Source organism: Cricetulus griseus, chromosome 6 (assembly GCF_003668045.3).
Source record: "Cricetulus griseus strain 17A/GY chromosome 6, alternate assembly CriGri-PICRH-1.0, whole genome shotgun sequence".
Lineage (NCBI taxonomy): Eukaryota > Metazoa > Chordata > Mammalia > Rodentia > Cricetidae > Cricetulus > Cricetulus griseus.
In genome coordinates this window covers 122272198-122291894 of record NC_048599.1, presented here as the reverse complement: position 1 = coordinate 122291894, position 19697 = coordinate 122272198, and the positions used below count along the sequence as shown (strand labels likewise).

The following is a 19697-nucleotide window of genomic DNA, read 5'->3' as shown; positions in this document are numbered from 1 at the left end:
ATCTCTGTAAAGCAGCACCATGAACAAGGCAGCTTATAAAGGAAAGCATTTGCCTGGGGGTTTGCTTACAGTTTTAGAGAGTTAGTCTTTTATCATCATGGCAAGAACCATAGCAGCAGGCAGGCAGGCATGGCACTGGGGCAGCATAATAGTTAACATCCTGATCCACAAGTTAGAGACAGAGAGAGAGACAGAGAGAGAGAGATAGAGAGACATAAAGATACATACACAGAGAGAGAAAGACAGTGACAGAGACAGAGACTGGGAAAACCCAAGCCTGCTCCCAGGGACACACTTTCTCCAACAAGGCCACACCTCCTAATTCTTCCCAAACAGTTCCACCAACTAGGTACCAAGCATTCAAATATATGAGCTTATGGAATTATTCTCATTCAAACCATCACATGACCTAATTAATCACAACCCTATATATTATTCCATTGACACTGGTGCTGAAAGAACCTCATAGACTTGCCGGGTGTTGGTGGCACACACCTTTAATCCCAGCACTCAGGAGGCAGAGGCAGGCCTATCTATATACTTTTTCTCCAGGTGTCTTTGTTACCAATTTTCCAATCATGCTCTTTCCAAGTATCTGATCATCGAGCTAGTCCTTCTGCTATAGCCCATGAATCAGTGAACAACCACATACCTGGCCATCTCTCTTTCCAAATAAATTGTAATTCCATGTACACTGCCTCAAGTTCTGCCCAATGTGAAGATTTCCCTTTACCAGTATCTTTCAGGATTGTCCCAGAAAGGCACTGTAATACTGTAGCTTTCTACTTCTGGGTAGTGCCTGCATAATGGATAGAACCATCAATAAACTGGGTTCTAGTCTTCTCTTCCTCAGTCATCCAATCATAGGGTATACCCCAGAGACTGATAGACAGGTACATGATTGGTAGTAGAAGGCATGGATTTTTGTTTCTCTGTGTTTGTTTGTTTATTTATTTTTTGTTTTTTTTTGTCACAGTGTAATTTTTTAAATTTCCTATTTTTTTAACAACAACAAAATAACAAAATTTAATGTAATAAGATAAAACAAAAGCCAATGCATTGAAGTTGGACAAGGCAAACCAACAGAAGGAAGAGCCCACCAGGCAGGGGTAGCTCAAGCCTTTAATCACAGCACTCGAGAGGCTGAGGCAGGCAGATCTCTGTGAGTTCAAGACCAGCCAGGACAGCCTCCAAAGTCACAGAGAAACCCTGTCTCGAACTGCCCCTCCAAAAAAAATAAAAAGAAGGAGAAGCCCCAAAATAAGGCACAAGAATCAGAGACCCACTCATTTACATATTCAAAAGTCCCATAAATGTACTAACCTGAAAGCTATAATATGTTGTGGAATATTACTTTAACTATGTAAAGATGTGTTACGTTTGTTTATATTACAGAATATTACTTCAACTATGTGAAGGTATTTTGCATTTGTTTATGTTGCATTTGTTTAACTAGGCAAAGATGTGTTACATTTGTTTATGCTGCATTTGGTTAATTATGTAAAGATGTGTTGCTATTTTACCTTGCCTGCCTAAGGCACATGATTGGTCTAATAAAAAGCTGAATGGCCAATAGCTAAGCAGAGGAGGGATAGGTAGGGCTGGTGGGCAGAGAGAATAAGTAGGAGGAAAAATCTAGACTTGAGAAAGGAAGAAGAGAGAACAAGGGATAAAGAGAGGGAGATGCACAGGGGTAGCCAGACAAGCAGCCACCAGACAGACAGACATGGAGTAGGACATACATACAAGATAAAAAGGCCCAAAGCAAAACATAGATAAACAGGCTAAAGTTATAAGCTAGTGGGATAAGCATAAGATAAGGCTAAGCATTCATAACTAATAAGAAGTCTGATTTGGGAGCTGGTTGGTGGCCCCAAAGAAGTCTGTTACAATAATATATACACAGAGGACTTGGTGCCGACCTGTGTAGGCCTTGTGCTTACTGCTGCTTCCGTCTGAGTTCATATGAGCTTTGCTCAGTTGATTTGGAGGGCCTGGTTCTCCTAGAGTTCTCCATCCCATTTGGCTCCCTTCTGCCTCCTTTTCTGCAGGGTTCTCTGGGCTATGAGGGGAGGACTTGATGGCAACATCTCATTTAGAACTGTGTTCAAAGGTCTGTCTTTACAATGTCTGGCTGTGGCTCTTTGCTTTTGTTCCCATCTGAGGAGGCTGAATAAGACACTGATTCTATGAGAATAGATAGCAGAATGTCATTAGGGGTCATTTAATTTTTAATTTTTTTTTAGACCAGTAGTATTTGGTTTATCCTAGGTTTCTGGACTATCTAGTCTCTACTCTTACAAGCTTTGTGCTGCCATTGCCCTAGAATATTTTGCAGGCTGGACAAATTGTAGATTAAAGGTTTTGTGGCCGGATTGGTGTTTATGTTTCTCTTTTGGTAAGCCTGTAGATTACCTTCCTGTACCTAATGTCTTTGGACACTAGAACACAGGGGTGAAGGTTCTATGTAGACACTAGCATTATCTCTCCTTGTTCAATGATTTGAATGGGTGAAGTCTTCAGCAATGACGCCTTTGTGTCATTTTGTTGAGAGCTATCTATTTTCTTGCCAACAGCCTGGGTTGTTTGGAGATTTCCATGGGACCCCTTTGGCCAACAGCTCAATTGGATGCAACCAGTCCTAGTATTGGAAGCCTAGTTTGGTGACAAGAGATGGCCATTTGGGGCTCTATCTCCTTCATCACTTGGACATTTCACTAGGATTGCCTTCATATATTTTAGGAATTTTCTACTGTACTGTTTCCCTACTGTCCCTCAAATGCTCCTCAAGCCCATTTTCCCCTATATTCCCTCCCTCATCCCCATCTCTGATCCTCCCACTGGTAACACAGGTACTAAGCTCAACAATTAATAAATGGGACCTCATGAAACTGAAAAGCTTCTGTAAGGCAAAGGACACTGTCATTCTAACAAGATCGCAGCCTATAGAACGGGAAAAGATTTTTTTGTACCAACTCCTAGATATCAAAAAACAAATAATTCAATTAAAAACTGGGGTACAGATCTAAACAGAGAATTCTCAAATAGAGCAAACTCAAATGGCTGAGAGGCACTTAAAGACATGCTCAATTTCTTTAACCATTAGGGAAAAGAAAATCAAAACTACTTTGAGATTTCAACTCTAAACTGTCAGAATGGCTAAGATCAATAACATAAGTGACAGCTCATGCTGATGAGGATATGGAGCAAGGGGAACACTCCTTCATTTCTGGTGGGAGTGAAAATTTATACAGCCACTAGGAAAATATGGCAGTTCCTCAGAAATTTGGGGTTCAATCTACCTCAAGCCCCAGCTATACCACTTTTGGGCATATACCCAAAGTATGATTCATCAAACCACTAGGATACTTGCTCAACCGTGTTCATTGCTGCTGTATTCATAATAGCCAAACCTAGCTCCCTGAATGGAAGAATGGATAAAGAAAGTGTGGTACATTTACACAATAGAGTATTACTCAGCTGTTAAAAAAATGACAACATGAAATTTGCAGGCAAGTGGTTGGAATGAGAAAAAAATTCATCCTTATTGAAGTAACTCTCAGACCCAGAAAGATAAATATGGTATGTATTCACTTATATGTGGACATTAGCTGTTAAATAAATGATAATCAATTTGCAACCTATAGATCTAAAGAGGTTAGGAATAGAGGAAGGGACTAGGGGAAACACTTAGATCTCCTTGTCAGGGAGAAATAAAGTAGATTTTACGGGTGTACTGTCGGGATGTATATGTGCCACTATACCCAGAATTTGAGTGGTGCAAGGATCTGAACTCAGGCCCTCACAGTAATAAAGAAAGCACTTTCCCCATGGGATACCTGCCAGCCCAGGAAAATATTTCATCTGACAATCAAATAAAAATAGAACCCTGACATGATGGCACATGCCTGTAATTCTAGCACTCAAGAGATGGAGGCAGGAGTGTCAGGAGATTAAGGCTAGCCCAGGATACACGATGAGACACTGTCAAAACAATGTTTAATTTTTCCCATTCAGTTCCCTAGGGATGAGGACTTTAGTTCATTCTCTTAAGTTTGTATGTTCTTCTTTCAGAAGGCCTGACAGACAATAAAACACCATTTCCCCTCTTCTCAAGGTTGTCATATTTGATTATCTTTGGAGCTCTAGAGATTCCAAATTCCCCTCTCCCCCATGATATATTTAAAATATAGAGAAAGGGGGCTGCTGAGTGGGCTCATCAAGTAAAAGTGTTTATTAGCAAGCATAACAATCTGGGTTCGAGCCCTGGAGCCCACATGGTGGAGAGAGGCAATTCCCTCAAGATGTCCTCTGACCTACATTTCTTTTTTGAACACACACACACACACACACACACACACACACACACACACACATTAAAAAGTTAAGAAAAGCTGAGTGTGGAGACACTTGTTCTTAGTCCCAGCATTTAGGAGGCAGAAGTAAACACACTGCTATGAGTTTGGGCCAATCTGGTCTACACAGTGAGCTCTAGGCCAGCCAAAGCTATACTGTGAAACCCAGTCTCAAGTGTGCTCTGACCAATTAAAAAGAGAGAGAGAGAGAGAGAGAGAGAGAGAGAGAGAGAGAAAGATTTCTGCTATACATAGGTGAATTCTTTCAGAGATAGACTGTATAGTTGAGGATGAATTCCTGATCCTTCTACCTCTATCTTCCACGTGCTGGGATATATATATATATATATTATATATATATATATATATATATATATTCTTAATACATATATAATCTTTAATTTAATTTTATAAACAAGGTCTTTCTATGTAGCTCTGGCTCTCCAGGAAATTGCTCTATCTATAGCTATACTTGCTATAGTAAGTAGTTCAGGGTTGGCCTTGAACTCAGAGATCCTTCTGCCTCTGCCTCCCAAGTGCTGGGATTAAAGGTGTGCTCCACCACACCTGGCTTGTTTCCTGGCGACAAAGATGGTCTTGCTATATAGCTCCGACTAGCCTGGTATTCATTATATAGCTCAGGTCTGCCTAGGACTCAGACTTGTAAGTATTGGGATTACATATTTGGGTTGACTAGTTTTCTAGAAAAGAGAAGCTTGAAGGTAGCCAGCAGTTGGGAAGATGTGTGGAAGACATGGGGAAGGGGGTTTGAGGGGGTTTGTTTTGACTTTAATCTTTCAGGGTTTTTTTTTTTTATGTTTATTTTACCTCTTCTTCCAGCTACCGCCTCTATTGCTGGACCTGACAGGATCTCCTTATACAGCCCAGTTTAGCCTCAAATAGCTATTCTCCAGACTCACTCATTTATTTATTTATTATGTACACAGTGTTCTGTCTGCAAGTATGCTTGCACATCAGAAGGTATGAGATCCCATTTTATACAGTTGTGAGCCACCATGTGGTTGGTGGGAATTGAACTCAGGACCTCTGGAAGAGTGGCCAATGCTCTTAACCTCTGAACTATCTCTCTAGCCCAATCTTTCATATGAGACAGAAAACATCAAAGAGCAGAGTAGGAAACCCACTGAGACTGTCGCTGGATATAACTCTATTTATACACTCAACACTAATGCTGCAAGTACCTTTGACCAAACAGCAGAAAATTAAGTCATTTTAGGAGATCAAGAACCAGGTGTGGTGATGCACGCCTTTAATCTCTGCACTGGGGAGGCAAGGGCAGAGCCATCTCTGAGTTTTGAGCTTGGGGGCAGGAGAATTTAAATCTCTATGGAAGGAATGTGGGTGGTAGAAGTGCAAATGAGGTAAAGATTTAATTTGAAGGGTGGGTTCAAATCCTACTAAATGAAGCTGAGGACTCAATTTTTTTTCTTCTCCTAAATCAGTTTGGGTTGGAACTGGGGGTCGATCCTTTGATCCTTCCTGCCTCAGCCTAAGTGCTGGGATACAAGTGTGTACTACTATGCTTAACTGACCTTAATTCTTTAAAATGTAATGTTTCTAAAAATAAGGGTTTTTCACAGGAAAGTTAGAGGTTATGGTGGATTGCTCAGGACAAGCAGCAGTGCTGAGGTTACAACTCGGGCTTCATGTGTGCTAGGCAAGCACTCAGCTTAGCCTGGCACTGGGACCTTGTTTTAACAGTTTATTTATTTGGGTGTGTGTATGTTTGTGTTTGTGTTTTTGAGGCAGGTCTTGAATTCATCTGCCTGCCTCTGCATACTCCATGTTGGAAGTAAGGTCTTTAAAGTTGGGACAATTTTGCCCACAGCGTGCTTACAGGCACACGAAATTAACGAGAAACACCTTCCTTTTAAGGGTTTGCTGTAGTTTCTCCGCACCTGTGAAATACTCACTCTCAACACCTGGGGTGTAACTGAAGAAAGCATTCTAGGCAGCGGCCTGAATGTGAGGAATCGCAAGGCCGATGGGCGGTATTTTGAAATCTCCACACCAATACCGCCCATTTCCAGGCCTTTGTTATGCACGCCATTGGCCTCTTCTACTTACACTTTTTCTTTGCAGACAAATGTGCTGCAACTAGCCCTCATCTCAGAGGAAAACTGAGATGGAGTAAATTTGCTAAGTAGGAAACCCAATAAGAACGCTTGAAAGCAGGCATGGTTGAGATGCGCCTCTGATTTACCCATTGGGCTGGGGCATGTGGCTTAAAGATAGAAAGCTAGGCTCGGAAGGCTCACCATTGGACCACCACAAAACAAAAACCCAACACCAAAAAACAAGCCTAACAGCCTGCCCATTGCCTCTTAATCCAATGGTTTGCTCATTCTAGAAGCACTGAACTCGGGAGTTTGCAAACTTGGTCGGAGGAGCACCGGATTGAGTCAGGTGGAATCGCGCGCTCATTTCCATCACCCATTCTAGCCCCCCGGCTCCAGGCGATACCCCACACCTGAAGGTGACCCGGGGGGCGGGGGCGGGCAGCAGGCCATCGAGCAGCCCGGCGCGCTGCCGCCCGTTGGATTGGCTCGAGCCTCTCCCGCCAGGCCTGCCCGGCTCCCGCGCGCCGCTGGGCCCGCCCCCCGCCGCCATCTTGGTCGTGGAGGAGCGGGCGGCACGCGTGAGTAAATAGCGCGAGCCGGGAGCGGACGGCGGCCCGGGGCGGAGTGCGGCGGGGCGGACTTCCCGCGTGGGGTGAAGAGCGGGAGGCTCGGCCCGCGCTGCCTCTGCCCCCTCGCGGCCCGCGCTGCCTGGGAAGCGGCGGCGGGAAGCGGGTGGGCGGCCCGGACGGGCGGGCGGGAGGGCGGCCTGCGAGCGCGCGGCCCGGCGTGCAGGTGAGGGCTCCGCGCGGGCCGTGCCACCGGTCATTGGTGTCTTCCGGCCTCACCTTAGGGTGGCCGACATGACGGCCGCAGGTCGCAGCCCCCTGGAGCCGCTCCTGGAGACTTGGGAAGACCGCTCGGTGTCTCCCGGAGAGCAGACGGACGCCTACCTAACTCTGACCAGGTGAGGCCGGCCGGGATCGAGCCGGGGGCGGGGGACCTGGGGAGCGGTGGGGTCGCGGCGGGCGCGGGCAGCTTGGGGCGCACCGGGCCATTCCTGCCTAGTGACGTTGCGGGGTGCGGCGGCGGCGGCGTCCGAGGGCTTCTTCGCGGAGGAACGTTTTTGTTTGGCTAGCAAACCCGGAGCGTTTTAGAAAAGTTTGGGCTGGAAGTAGTTTGAAGAGCGGCGGCTCTCTGCAAGCCTCCGACCGACGTGGGGAGAAAGTTGGCGGTCCGGAATTGTTGGGTTTTAGTTAAGGTCAGGTGGACCCTGCTGGCTTCGAACTTAGGGTCCCGCGGAAGCAAACCTTCTCGTGGTTGGGATTAGAGGTGCGCGTGCGACCCATCAAATCAGCACCAGAATTGGCTTTCCCCAACTCTCCTTCCCTAGAGACAGGGGAGGAGGGTTGTAATAGCCTTGGCTGTCCCCGAACTCAGTCGGCGGATCTGGCTGGCCTGTAACTCAGAAGAGATCCGCCTGCCTCAGCCTTCCGAGTGCCACCACGCCCGGCTTTTTTGATTTTTGTTTTTAAATAGAGCCGGGAACCAGGTATTTACTTTATTTGGAAGACTTTAGAAATTTTCTAAATTTTGGCAAATGGCAATAAAATTAGAAAATATATGACTAGGGAAAGGGATTCCCATTTCCTTTTCTCATAAAAAAATAAAAAATGGAATCCGTTGTAGAGGGAAAATTTTGTGCAAGTTATTGCTTATTTCTGACATAGTTTGCAATTATGTTTTCTATTTACTCCTTAAACATTATTAAGGAATAGATTTATTTCTTCAAGGGCTTGAAAGTAACCTTTAGGAACTTAAAGTTCTAAATACCAGTGTTGGCCCTGGAACTTGAGCCTACTGGTGATTGTGAACCACTTGACAGGGGTGCTGGGAATTGAACTCGGGTCCTCTGTCAGAGTGGTATGTGTTCTTAAACACAGAATCGTCTCTTCAACCCTGAAAATAATCCTTAACGTGATTACTGTACTTTTTTTGTTCATGCTTTTTTTGCTCAAGCTTATGTTCTATTTCCTTTTAAAGTCGTATGACTGGAGAAGAAGGAAAAGAAGTCATTACAGAAATTGAGAAGAATCTTCCTCGGCTGTACACAGTTTTAAAGGTCTGCTTATTTATCTGCTTGTTTAATGACTACAGATGGTCTCCCTCTGAAGCCATGGCTGGTCTGGATGGAACTCACTAGATTGAGTCCTATGAAATCTTAGCCTCCCAAATCCTGGGATTCCAGGTGCAACTGCTGACTAGCTTTCTAGTAAAATGCTTCTTCACTTTGGCTGTCGCATTACCCAGTGCACTATCCTGAATACACAATATCAGCAGTTACATTTGACACGATTGTTTTATCTTTTATTGAATTACTTACTTATGGTTCATCATGTACTCTTAATTACCTTGTATGTACTCTCTCACTTTAATTTTCTATACTCTAGGGCCTCTCGCATGCTAGTAAAATTCTCTGTATATGACATCAAGCTGTATCCACAGCCTGAGTTTGCTCTTTAAGCTCCACTTTGCAGGTTAGGAAATTGTGTGCCCCCCCCCCCACACACACATTAAGATGTTCAGGGCTGCCTGAATTCAAAGCCTGCCTCTTATAAAAACAGATAAAATCTGCCCCCCCCCCTTGTTTTTCAGACAGGGTTTCTCTGTATTGCTTTGGAGCCTGTCCTGGAACTCACTCTGTAGACTAGGCTGGCCTCGAACTCAAAAGAGATCTGCTTGCCTCTGCCTCCCGAGTGCTGGGATTAAAAAGGCGTGCGTCACCAACGCCCAGCCCTGTATGCTTTTTATAAGTATATGAGTAAGTTATTCTAAAATGGCAATTATTTTTAGTCTACTCTTGAGGTAGATGTATTCATATACATACATCTTTTGTGTGGGGGCAAGGAGTTTGAGACAGTTTTCCAGTAAAGCTGTGACTGAGAACCAGGTAGTTAGGTGACAATCCTCCTGCCTCTGCCTCATAAGTATTTGGGATTGTAGGCTGGCATTGGCAAACCCCCCAATATTTGTTTTCATTCATGTTCAATTTTTGGTAGTTATGCCTGTTTGGAAAATTGTAAACACAGTTGTTTTCTTTGTTTAGTGGTAATAGTTAATATCAGTCTGTAGTCTTAGCTTCACTTGACCACTTAGTTACTTAGTTACCTCATGACCTGCCATCAACACTTTAATATTCTTGTTTTTGAATAAAAAAATTGAACTACATATCCCAACCTTATTGAAATTATTACTATTTTTTTTGACAGGGTCTCTAGTCCAGGCTTGCCTTGGACTTCCTATATAGCTGAGGATGACCTTGAACTTCTGATCCTCCTGCCTCCCAAGTGCTGGGATTACAGGCATGTGCCACCACTTTGCATTTATGCAGTGCTGGGGATTGAACCCAGGGCTTTATGCATGCTAGACAAGTACTATAACAACTGAAGTACATCCCCAGCCACACATTTCCTGAACTTTTTTTTTTTAAACTTTAAGATTGAGATAAAATGCCTAATAGATACTTGTGAATTGCTACATTGCAACTGCTTCCCTTTCCTAGTCTTAGAGGAAGAAGGCATTACTCCATTCTAAAACTAGGATATAAACTTTGCATTTGAGACTTTGCTTATTCATTGTAGAAGAACCATGTTCCCATTTATTTCCTGTCTAATAATTTTAACATCTTTCATTTGTTGGCCATTTCTTTGTTTTTGCATGGATATGTGGGAGATGTCATTATCTTTTCTTAAAAACGTTCTTTTAGTTAACTTAAAAACTTTATGTATATGGGTATTTAACTGCATGCATGTCTGTATACCACATGTGTGCAGTGATTATGGAGGCCAGAGGTGGGTTTCAGAACCCAGGAATTGCATTTACAGACAGGTTGTGAGCCTCCATGTGGGTGCTGGGAACCATATCTAGATAGTCTACAACAGTAACTGCTGAGTATCTTTCCACCCCTTTCAGTTGAACTCTTTCTAGTCATCTTCTCCTTTGCCATACTTCCCTGTTGGTTTTCACTTACTCTAAAAGGTTGTATGATAGATTGGATTAAAATACATTGAATTTGGGTTGTAACTGGCTTTGGTCCTAGAAACTGTTCCTCTTGTGAATGTGAATTTGTTTTTGTAGGCTCACATTTCTAGTCAGAACTCTCATCTGAGTTGTGCTGCTCTACAGGCCTTGGGATTTTGTTTATATAATCCCAAAATTACCTCAGGATTGTCAGGTAGGTAAAATGATTATAGCTATTATTATCTGATTAGTGTAAAGTATAGTTTAATACAGTTAAAGTACTGTTATTTATAGATTAATTTCATACTTTGTAGTTTAGGACATCCCCCTCTCATTTAGGAAGGCATTTACTAGGTGTATATGTACTTACACTCAAGGTCATAGGGCAACGTGTAGGAAGTCCTATCTACTAAGTAGGTTCTGGGATTGAAATTATCATTAGGCTTGTTGGTATGGGAGTTTACTAGCTTAGTCTTGAATAGTCCCAAACATTTTTTTCGTAGGATACACATACCCACACACCCTACTAAAAATTATATATATGTACACACAAACACTTACTTAACATATACTATAAAAATTGTATATATATATATATATATATATATATATATATATCCCCCATTTTGGTTTTTTGAGACAGGGTCTCACTATGTATTCTTGGCTGTCCTAGAACTTGCTCTGTAGACCAGGCTGGCTTTGAACTCAGAGATCATCCTGCCTTTACCTCCTGAGTGCTGGGATTAAAGTAGTATGCCACCACTCCTGGCAAGAATATATTTTTTTAATCTGAAGTTAGCACTAATTTATCTGATTCATGTGACAGGCATATTTCCTAAGAAACTTATGATGAAGAGGTCTTATATAATAGTGGTAAATGATTGGAAGTGGTATTGAAAGTATAGAGCCACCCGGCTGGTGGCGGCACAGGCAAGTGGATCTCTGAGTTGATGCCAGTTTGGTCTACAGAGCTAGTTTCATGACAGCTAGGGCTATTACACAGAGAAACTCGTCTTGAAAAAAACAAAAAGTATAAAACCTGATGTTTTCCAAGTGTTAAGTAATACTATTGTTTGTAGTTAGTTTGCAATTGTAAAGGAAACTACAAGGTGACTATTAAGAGAGACTTAGAGGTGGGTAATAAGGGTATCATAAAGTTGTTACTATCTTTCCCTCTCATTGAAGAGTTTGAAGATGGAGGTTTCTTTCCAGCCTTCTTCCCACAGCTGCTTTGACCCAAATAAACACACAAAGACTTATATTAATTTATTAACTGTTGTCCAATGGCTAGGGCTTCTTACTGACTAGCTTTTGGGTTTTTTTTGGAGGCTGTCCTGGAACTAGTTCTTGTAGACCAGGCTGGTCTCGAAATCACAGAGATCCACCTGCATCTGCCTCTCGAGTGCTGGGATTAAAGGCATGCACCACTAACCGCCCGGCTGTTAATCTATGTATTGCCACAGGTTGTGGCTTAGCCGTAATCCAGCATGTTTCTCCTTAGGCAGCATGGTGTGTTTCTTCCTGGCCTCTCTGCATTTGTCTCCCCAGCCTTCTTTCTCCTGGTTTGGTCACCCCGCCTATGCTTCCTGCCTGGCTATTGGCCAATCAGTGTTTCATTCATCAACCAATAAGAGAAACAAATACACAGAAGGACATCCCCCATTAATAGTTGCAGCTTTTTTCTTTTGTGTAAGACTTGTTAGCATCTTAAGATGACAATAGTTAATTGAGTTGTGGAAGATGAACGGTTTGCAGTCTGCTACTGTCAGTTTTCTTTACTGTCTTCTGCTTTGGTCAGGATTTTGTATTTTGGCAAGATGTGTGATACCTGTCAGCATCTCTGCAAACTGATCAAAAAGACATAACCTATCCTTATCAATAGGATAGGTATATATCAGAAGATAGCAAATGTGACTTTTACTTAGTCATGTTCATTGGTTGTAATTAAGTAGGCTTTTCCTATAAAAAGCACAGCAGCCAGGAGAGGTGGCACACACTTTTAATGTTAGTACTGAGTCATTTTTACTTTACTTTTATGTTTGATATTTTAAAGATTTTACCTATGCTACATAATTGAAATTTGCTTGTTTTCCAGAGGAAAACATTCAAGAACTGCTTTTAACCTTGAATGGTATCATTAAGAGTTCAGACAAAAATGTGTGTACCAGAGCACTGTGGGTAATATCCAAACAGACATTTCCTAGTGAAAATGTTAGCAAAATGGTGAGTATAGTTGTGGGGCATCTAAATTATGTGCCAATAAAACAGTCCTGGCTCATTTGATTTGTATGTGTTTTGTCATTTAGGTATCCAGTATTATTGATTCATTGGAAGTGCTGCTAAGTAAAGGAGAGGTACATTCTGCTGTTGTTGATTTTGAAGCTTTAAATGTTATTATAAGGTATGCAGTTGGTTCTTTTTTGGTTTTTTGAGACAGGGTTTCTCTGTGGCTTTGGAGGCTGTCTGGAACTAGCTCTTGTAGACCAGGCTGGTTTCGAACTCACCAGAGATCCATCCACCTGCCTCTGCCTCCCGAGTGCTGGGATTAAAGGCATGCGTCACCAACACCCGGCTTCAGTTGGTTCTTGTATAAATTAGAATAATTATGCTTTGGGGTTTGTATATATGAAGATGAAATAGATATTAAACAGTGGCGCTTGTAGTTTGCTACCAAGCCTCGCAACCCGAATTCAATCCCTAGAGCCCATGTGAAAGAAGAGACCCTATCCTGCAAGTTCCCTGACCTCCAAACTCTCTGGGTGTTTAGACACATGTGCTGGTACATGTAGTACACATTTATGCGCGCTCTTGTGCGCGCTCAGGAGCTCGAGCATACACACACATACAAACTTAAAATAGTAGGATGTAAAAAGAACAAAAATGAATATCCTTTAGACCAACCAAGTTAAGCAAGAAAAAGGTAAAGGTGGTATTAAGATGACAAAAAAAATCTGTAAATTGCTGTTTTTGTTTTTACTGGAACAGGTTGGCTATATTCCTGTTGGTCAATGTTCAAATCTAAAAATTGTATATTAAGACTTTGAGAGTCCTAAGTAAGCTAGCCAGGAGCATCCTTGCACCTTCCTCTTAGACATGCTGGCAGCACAGTTTGTGTAGTTGAATTTTCTAAGGTTTCTTTAGTTCAGCTGTTTGCTTTTCCTGTTCTGGTGCTATATGACTGACTTGTTGGTTATGTCCTATTTCTCTGATTGCTTTTAATACTGTTGAGTATAGCTATTGTAATTACAATTGTTGGTTTGTGCATACTACTGTACTTTTGTGGCGGTTAGAGGACAAATTAAGGGCTTCAGTTCTTAGCTTCAGTTCATCAGCTTAGACTTGGGGGAAAAAAGTTTCAATCTAAGCTCAAGATTGCAATTGTTTTAAACATTTTGTGAAAAGTCTAGGAGTATAGCTCTTGAAAGTCAGTGGTGGTAGAATGCTTTTCAAGTATGAAGTGCTAGCTTTAATCACTAGTGCTGCAAAAAATAAACCATACTAATCAAAGAGAAATTGCAGTGCATATGCACTTTGCAAATACAGTTGTATACTGTTTCTCTGTATGCACATTAATATGAGAATGTATACATTCTTAAATAATTGGGCCATGACATATTTATGTGGTGCTCATTTTTTTCTGGTAATTTCTTTTACAGTGTGGGGAGTGATTTGAGCATACCAGGCAAATACTCTACTAAGTTGCACCCCAAACCAGGTGTCTTCTTCTTTTCTTTTTTGTTTTGTTTTGTTTTAAATTTGAGACAGAATCTCACCAAGTTGCCTAAAGCCGAACTTAACACAGTATGTAGTTCAGGTGGGCCTTGAACCTTGTGATCGTAGGCTCTTGAACAGTTGGATTTATAGGCCTACATCACCTGGCTTTGCTTCTTGACCTCACTTTTTAAGTTTAGTTTAGCCATCAATTTCTCTATTGTAGGCTAATTGAACAAGCCCCAGTTAAAATGGGAGAAGAATCTGTGAGGTGGGCCAAATTGGTCATACCATTAGTTGTTCACTCAGCACAAAAGGTGCATTTGCGGGGAGCAACTGCTCTGGAGATGGGGATGCCATTGCTGCTTCAGAAACAACAAGAAATAGCCTTGATTACAGAACATCTTATGACTACTGTAAGTATTGCCTTTTGTAAGTCTGATGAATTCTACCCGAATTCATTGGTATAGTTGTACCAAGACTAAGAAGTTTTGTTTTGAATTAAGACAAAGATTTTGAGTCGATGGTAGAGTGCTCATTTAGCACACACCATCCCTTCTCTAATGAGTGATGAATGAAGAGAGATTATATATCTGAAAAAGGAAGAATTGTAATGGATTCCGTTGTTAGTATAACATCTCAGTATATAAACACTTAACTCTTATGATTCCTAGCTATTGCTGCAGATGTTAAGTTTACCAGCTTCTATTCTTTTTTAAAGATTTATTATGTATACAGTGTTTTGCCTGCATGCATGCCTGTACACCAGAAGAGGGCACCAAACCTCATTACAGATGGTTGTGAGCCACCATGTGGTTTTGGGAATTAACTTCTGAGCCATCTCTCCAGCCCCCAGCTTCTATTCTTAACAACCTTTATTGACCATTGGGTTTTGTGTGTGTGTTATGGTTCTAAAGGCATTGTTACTGTGTAAACCTGTGAGATAGGCATAGTAGTAAGGAAAGGTTAAAATTAGTACATGATCAAGTGGTTAAAAACCAGTTATAAGAATTGGCTATGTGTATAATAATAATAGTGTCAGCTCATTTTAGGTGAGAGTCATCAGTGCCAACCCTCCCCTCCAGTTGCTTTTCAACAAATGTTGTGGGACTCTTTTCTTAAGTGGTAGGGGAAGACAAGTGTGTAGTTATATGACAGCTCATAACTACTTAGGAATAGGAACTGGGGACTATTTTAAGTTGGTTTCTAATGTTCTGAAAATAAGATCTCATTTTGTAGTCCTGAGTGGCTTGAGGTTCTTTGCATAGACCAGGCTGGCCTTGAATTCAGACTTTCTGCCTCCAGGGTCTGAGATTAAAGGCATGTACCACCAAGCCTGGTTTATTATCAGGTCTTGATTTTTTATTTTTTTGTTATATGTGCATGTTTGTTTGTATGGGTACATACATGTACATAGTCTCTGGTGTTCTTCAGGAGCAATCTTTTGACAAGGTTTCTCTGTGGCTTTGGAGGCTGTCCTGGAACTAGCTATTATAGATCAGGCTGGTCTCAAAACTCAAAGAGGTCTGTTTGCCTCTGCCTCCCGAGTACTGGGATTTAAGGTGTGCACCACCAACACCTGGCCTTTTCCTTCCTTCCTTCCTTCCTTCCTTCCTTCCTTCCTTCCTTCCTTCCTTCCTTCCTTCCTTTCTCTCTCTCTCTCTCTCTCTCTCTCTCTCTCTCTCTTTCTTTTCATGTGCATTCAATGAGTAGGCAATTTGATGGCCAGTGACTGCGGGGTCCTCTTTTCTCCATCTTTCCAGCTTAGGTTTTTCAGACATGCCCAAATTTCTCTTTAAGACATAGGTTCTGGGGATCAACTTTGGGTTCTCATGCTTGCGTAGCAAGCCCATGAAGTTTTTATTGGACCATGATTTATATGGAATGCTACATGTTAGCTGCTTCTTGCTGTGATGCAGTTTTTGCTTTCTTTGGAGGATGTATACTTTAACTGTAGAAAGGTCATTTGGCTCAAAAAATTAATGTTTGAATACTTTTTAGACTTGGATAGTGAATTTTTTTCTTTTAAAGTACTTGACAAATGTTTTTACCTTTTTTTACAGAAATTAATCTCAGAACTCCAAAAACTATTTATGAGTAAAAATGAGACTTATGTATTAAAATTATGGCCTTTGTTTGTCAAACTTCTTGGAAAGGTAAGTGCTACAGATAATGAATTGTTGGTATTTTCATAATTTGAACATGTCAGAATTTTTACTTGGAGTATCCCCATACTGAAGCTGCTCTGGAGCTTACCACTCACCGTGTAGCTCAAAGCCCAGGCCTGAAATTTGCAGCAGTCCTCCTGTATCAGTATAGGCGGAAGTTACCGTTTCACCAGCAACTCCGAAATACCAGCAACCTCTTCCCAAATTACCACACAGAGGCTTACATTAATTGTAAAAGCTTGGTCAGTAACTCAGGCCTATTACCAACTAGCTCTTACACTTAAATTAACCTTAATTCTTATCTGTGTTTAGCCACGTGGCTTGGTACCATTTTGGCATTCTCATTTTGCTTCCTCTGCATCTGGCTGTCTCCTGACTGTACACTTCCTCTTCCCAGCATTCTTAGTTTTGTTGCCCCCCCTCCCCATACTTCCTGCCTGACTACTGGCCAATCAGTGTTTTATTAAACCAATAGTGATAAATCTTTACAGTGCCCAAGAGGATTATTCCACAGCATATCAACCTACCAAGTTCTGGGGTTATAGATGTGAACCATTGTGCCCAGCTTATGTGTGGGTATGCTCATGTGTACACTGATGCACATTAATAGGTGTACATACAGTGGAGTCCAGAAGTCAATCTCGGCTGTCGCTCAGTAGGTGCCATTTGCCCATATATATATATATATATATATATATATATATATATATATATATATATATATATATGTGTATGTATTTATTTATTTCTTTATTACATATTGTGAGATATGACACCCATTAGCGCTACTTGGGTGAGTTGTTGGCTCCCACTGTGGGCAAACTCAGTTTGCCAGATCACCTGCCTCTGCTGGGACTAAAGGCATTTGCCACTATCTGCTCTGCTTCTCTTTGGGGCCAGATTCTCATGTTCATGTGCATTCAATGAGTAGGCAGTTGTTTCTGCCTTTAGCACTGGGAATACAAGTGTTTACCACCATGCCCAGCCTTAGAACAATGCGCGTGCTCTTACAGGTAGTAGATGTGTGCTACTTTGTGGAGTTTTTTTCTACCACTGGAGATCAAACTCAGGTTTTCAGGCTTCTTGCATAGCAACCACTTGTACTGCTGAGCCATCTCACTGGCCCTTTTCCCAGGTGGTGTCTTGAGATATGCATGTTCTTACTGTGGAGTCCGGGCTGGGCTAGAGCTCTGATCTTAAAAGCACATTTGCCAGCTTTTGCTTCCAGTGTGCAACCACATCCATCTGCCTAGCTTTTGAACCTGGGTTCTGGGGATTGATCGAACTTGGGTCCTCAACAGTGTACAGCAAGCACTTTATTGAATAAGCTTTCCCCCCCATACTCTCAGCTTTTAATTTGCTTAAAACATCCCCATTATTCGTGTTAGAGTAATGTTTGTAAGCAGTGTGGCTTTGTTTATTGATTATGAACTCCCAAAAAACATATATTAGGTGAATAAATTAATTTGTGATGTTTTCTCTTTTCTTAGACCTTGCACCGAAGTGGGAGTTTTATCAATTCTTTGTTACAGCTGGAAGAGCTGGGCTTCCGTAGTGGAATACCCATGATTAAGAAGATAGCTTTCATTGCTTGGAAAAGCTTAATAGATAATTTCGCTTTAAACCCAGGTATGTAAATAGTTTTAAGTTCTTTTTTTTCTTCTTTTTTAAAAAAGGCTTTTAGTTTATTTTCTTTATAAAATTTTAATATTGTATGTGTGTCTGTGTGTGTGATGAAGGTGGGCATTTGGACCATGACAAGGATATAGAGGACTATTTAGTGTAATCTTCTGTCATGATTATGTGGGTTCTGGGAATCAAAATCAACATTAGCAGACTTATTTACAGCAAGCCTGAGACATCTTGCTGGCCATGTTTCCTTTTGTTTAAGGCATGTTCTAAAAATGTAGATGAGGCTGAAACTAATCAAATTTTTAATTTTGTATGAATTCATTTATTGTTAGTGAAGATTAAGTGATGAAGCCTTTTCTGATACTTTGGGATTTATATTGAAATGTTTTTTTTTTTTTAATTAAGTTTACCTTACAGGATTAGGAATAAATATGTAAATAGTATTTGAGAGACATTGAAAATTTTTATATTTATCCTAAATTGTTTCAGAAGTTGGACAAAATAAAAATCTATTTGTGGCTTTCTAACCTGAGTGTTAAGCATCATGTGTGCTGTTTCTCTGTGAAATCACTATAGTAGACTTAACTATTTTATATAACCTGATTTATCAGGAGCAATACAGACAACAGATGGCAAGAAAAATGGTAGCCATGAAATGAAAATATATTACTTTTTCTCCCTATAGTTCTAAGAAATGTACTCCAAATTGATAAGTCTTTACCTTATCATAATGCTCAGTGGAGTATTCAAAATGTATGTATAAGATGAGAAAATAGCCTAAAACATCAGTATACATATTTAACATACCCCTCTAATCCTAATTCTCAGGAGGTAGAATCAGGTGTATCTCATAAATTTGAGGTCAGTCTGATCTACATAGTGAGTTCTAGGCCAACCAAGGCTATATAGTAAAAATCTGTCTTCAAACAAAAAACTGTAACTAGGTGATAATTTAATCCTAGGTTTGATTGCTAATATAGCTGGTAGTAGTAGTCTTGTTGCAAAACATCTAGACCTCATATGTGGTTATTAAGTGATAAAATAGTTTTAAATATTTATGGGAGATTCACCATTAAGCACCTTTTCTACTGATGTTTCAAGATCCTTAAGTCTTTGTGGTTAGATATGTAAGTGAAGACTGTCTTAATTTTCTGTACCCCAGTCATGTATATTTTCAGGGACTGGAGAGAGATGCGTTAGTACTTAAGAGTGGTTGCTGTTGCTCTTCCACAGTGGGAGGTTTACAACTAACTGCCTGGATAATTCCATCTCCAGGGTGTCTGACGATGACCTACAAGGACGTCTGCACACATATGACGTACTCACAAAAAAAAAAAAACATACACTTACTTACAAGTAAAAATAAAAGCAAACATCAAGAATTAGCAAACAAAAAGAACAAAAACCGAACAAAATGGGTTTCAGTTGTAGAGTTCTAACAATCATTAAAATAGCGTGGAGCTGACTAAATGTGTAGCTTTCTGAAAATTGATGGCACTGGTAGTAATGGTGCTTGATTTAAGTTACTAGTTGATTTTTAAAATAACTTTGTTGTAGTGCTCATGTTAGCCTGTACCTCTTGGGGGCCTGGGATTATAGACATGAATGGTTCTTTGCCTCCATTTCTTTTAGAAAATTGCATCCTTGGTTTCAGTACACTCAATGTCAGGTTGTAACAACCTGAAATTTGTAGGTATTGCCACAAGCTCACATTCCTGGTGGGAATAGTAACT

General features: G+C 41.0%; 1 protein-coding gene across 4 annotated transcripts in view; it reads left to right on the top strand.

Annotated features, from left to right (window-relative positions):
* Positions 1-6892: 6892 nt before the first annotated feature.
* Positions 6893-19697, top strand: part of Rif1 (replication timing regulatory factor 1) — a 62145-nt gene continuing 49340 nt past the window's right edge. For all 4 annotated transcript variants that reach the window (XM_027420443.2, XM_027420445.2, XM_027420444.2 and 1 more), the window contains exons 1-9: positions 6893-7014; positions 7287-7400; positions 8477-8555; positions 10571-10667; positions 12549-12676; positions 12760-12854; positions 14391-14580; positions 16228-16320; positions 17823-17961. In XM_027420443.2, the coding sequence (XP_027276244.1) occupies positions 7297-7400; positions 8477-8555; positions 10571-10667; positions 12549-12676; positions 12760-12854; positions 14391-14580; positions 16228-16320; positions 17823-17961 (925 nt within the window). In that variant the 5' untranslated portion in view covers positions 6893-7014; positions 7287-7296. The remainder of the gene's footprint in view (positions 7015-7286; positions 7401-8476; positions 8556-10570; positions 10668-12548; positions 12677-12759; positions 12855-14390; positions 14581-16227; positions 16321-17822; positions 17962-19697) is intronic.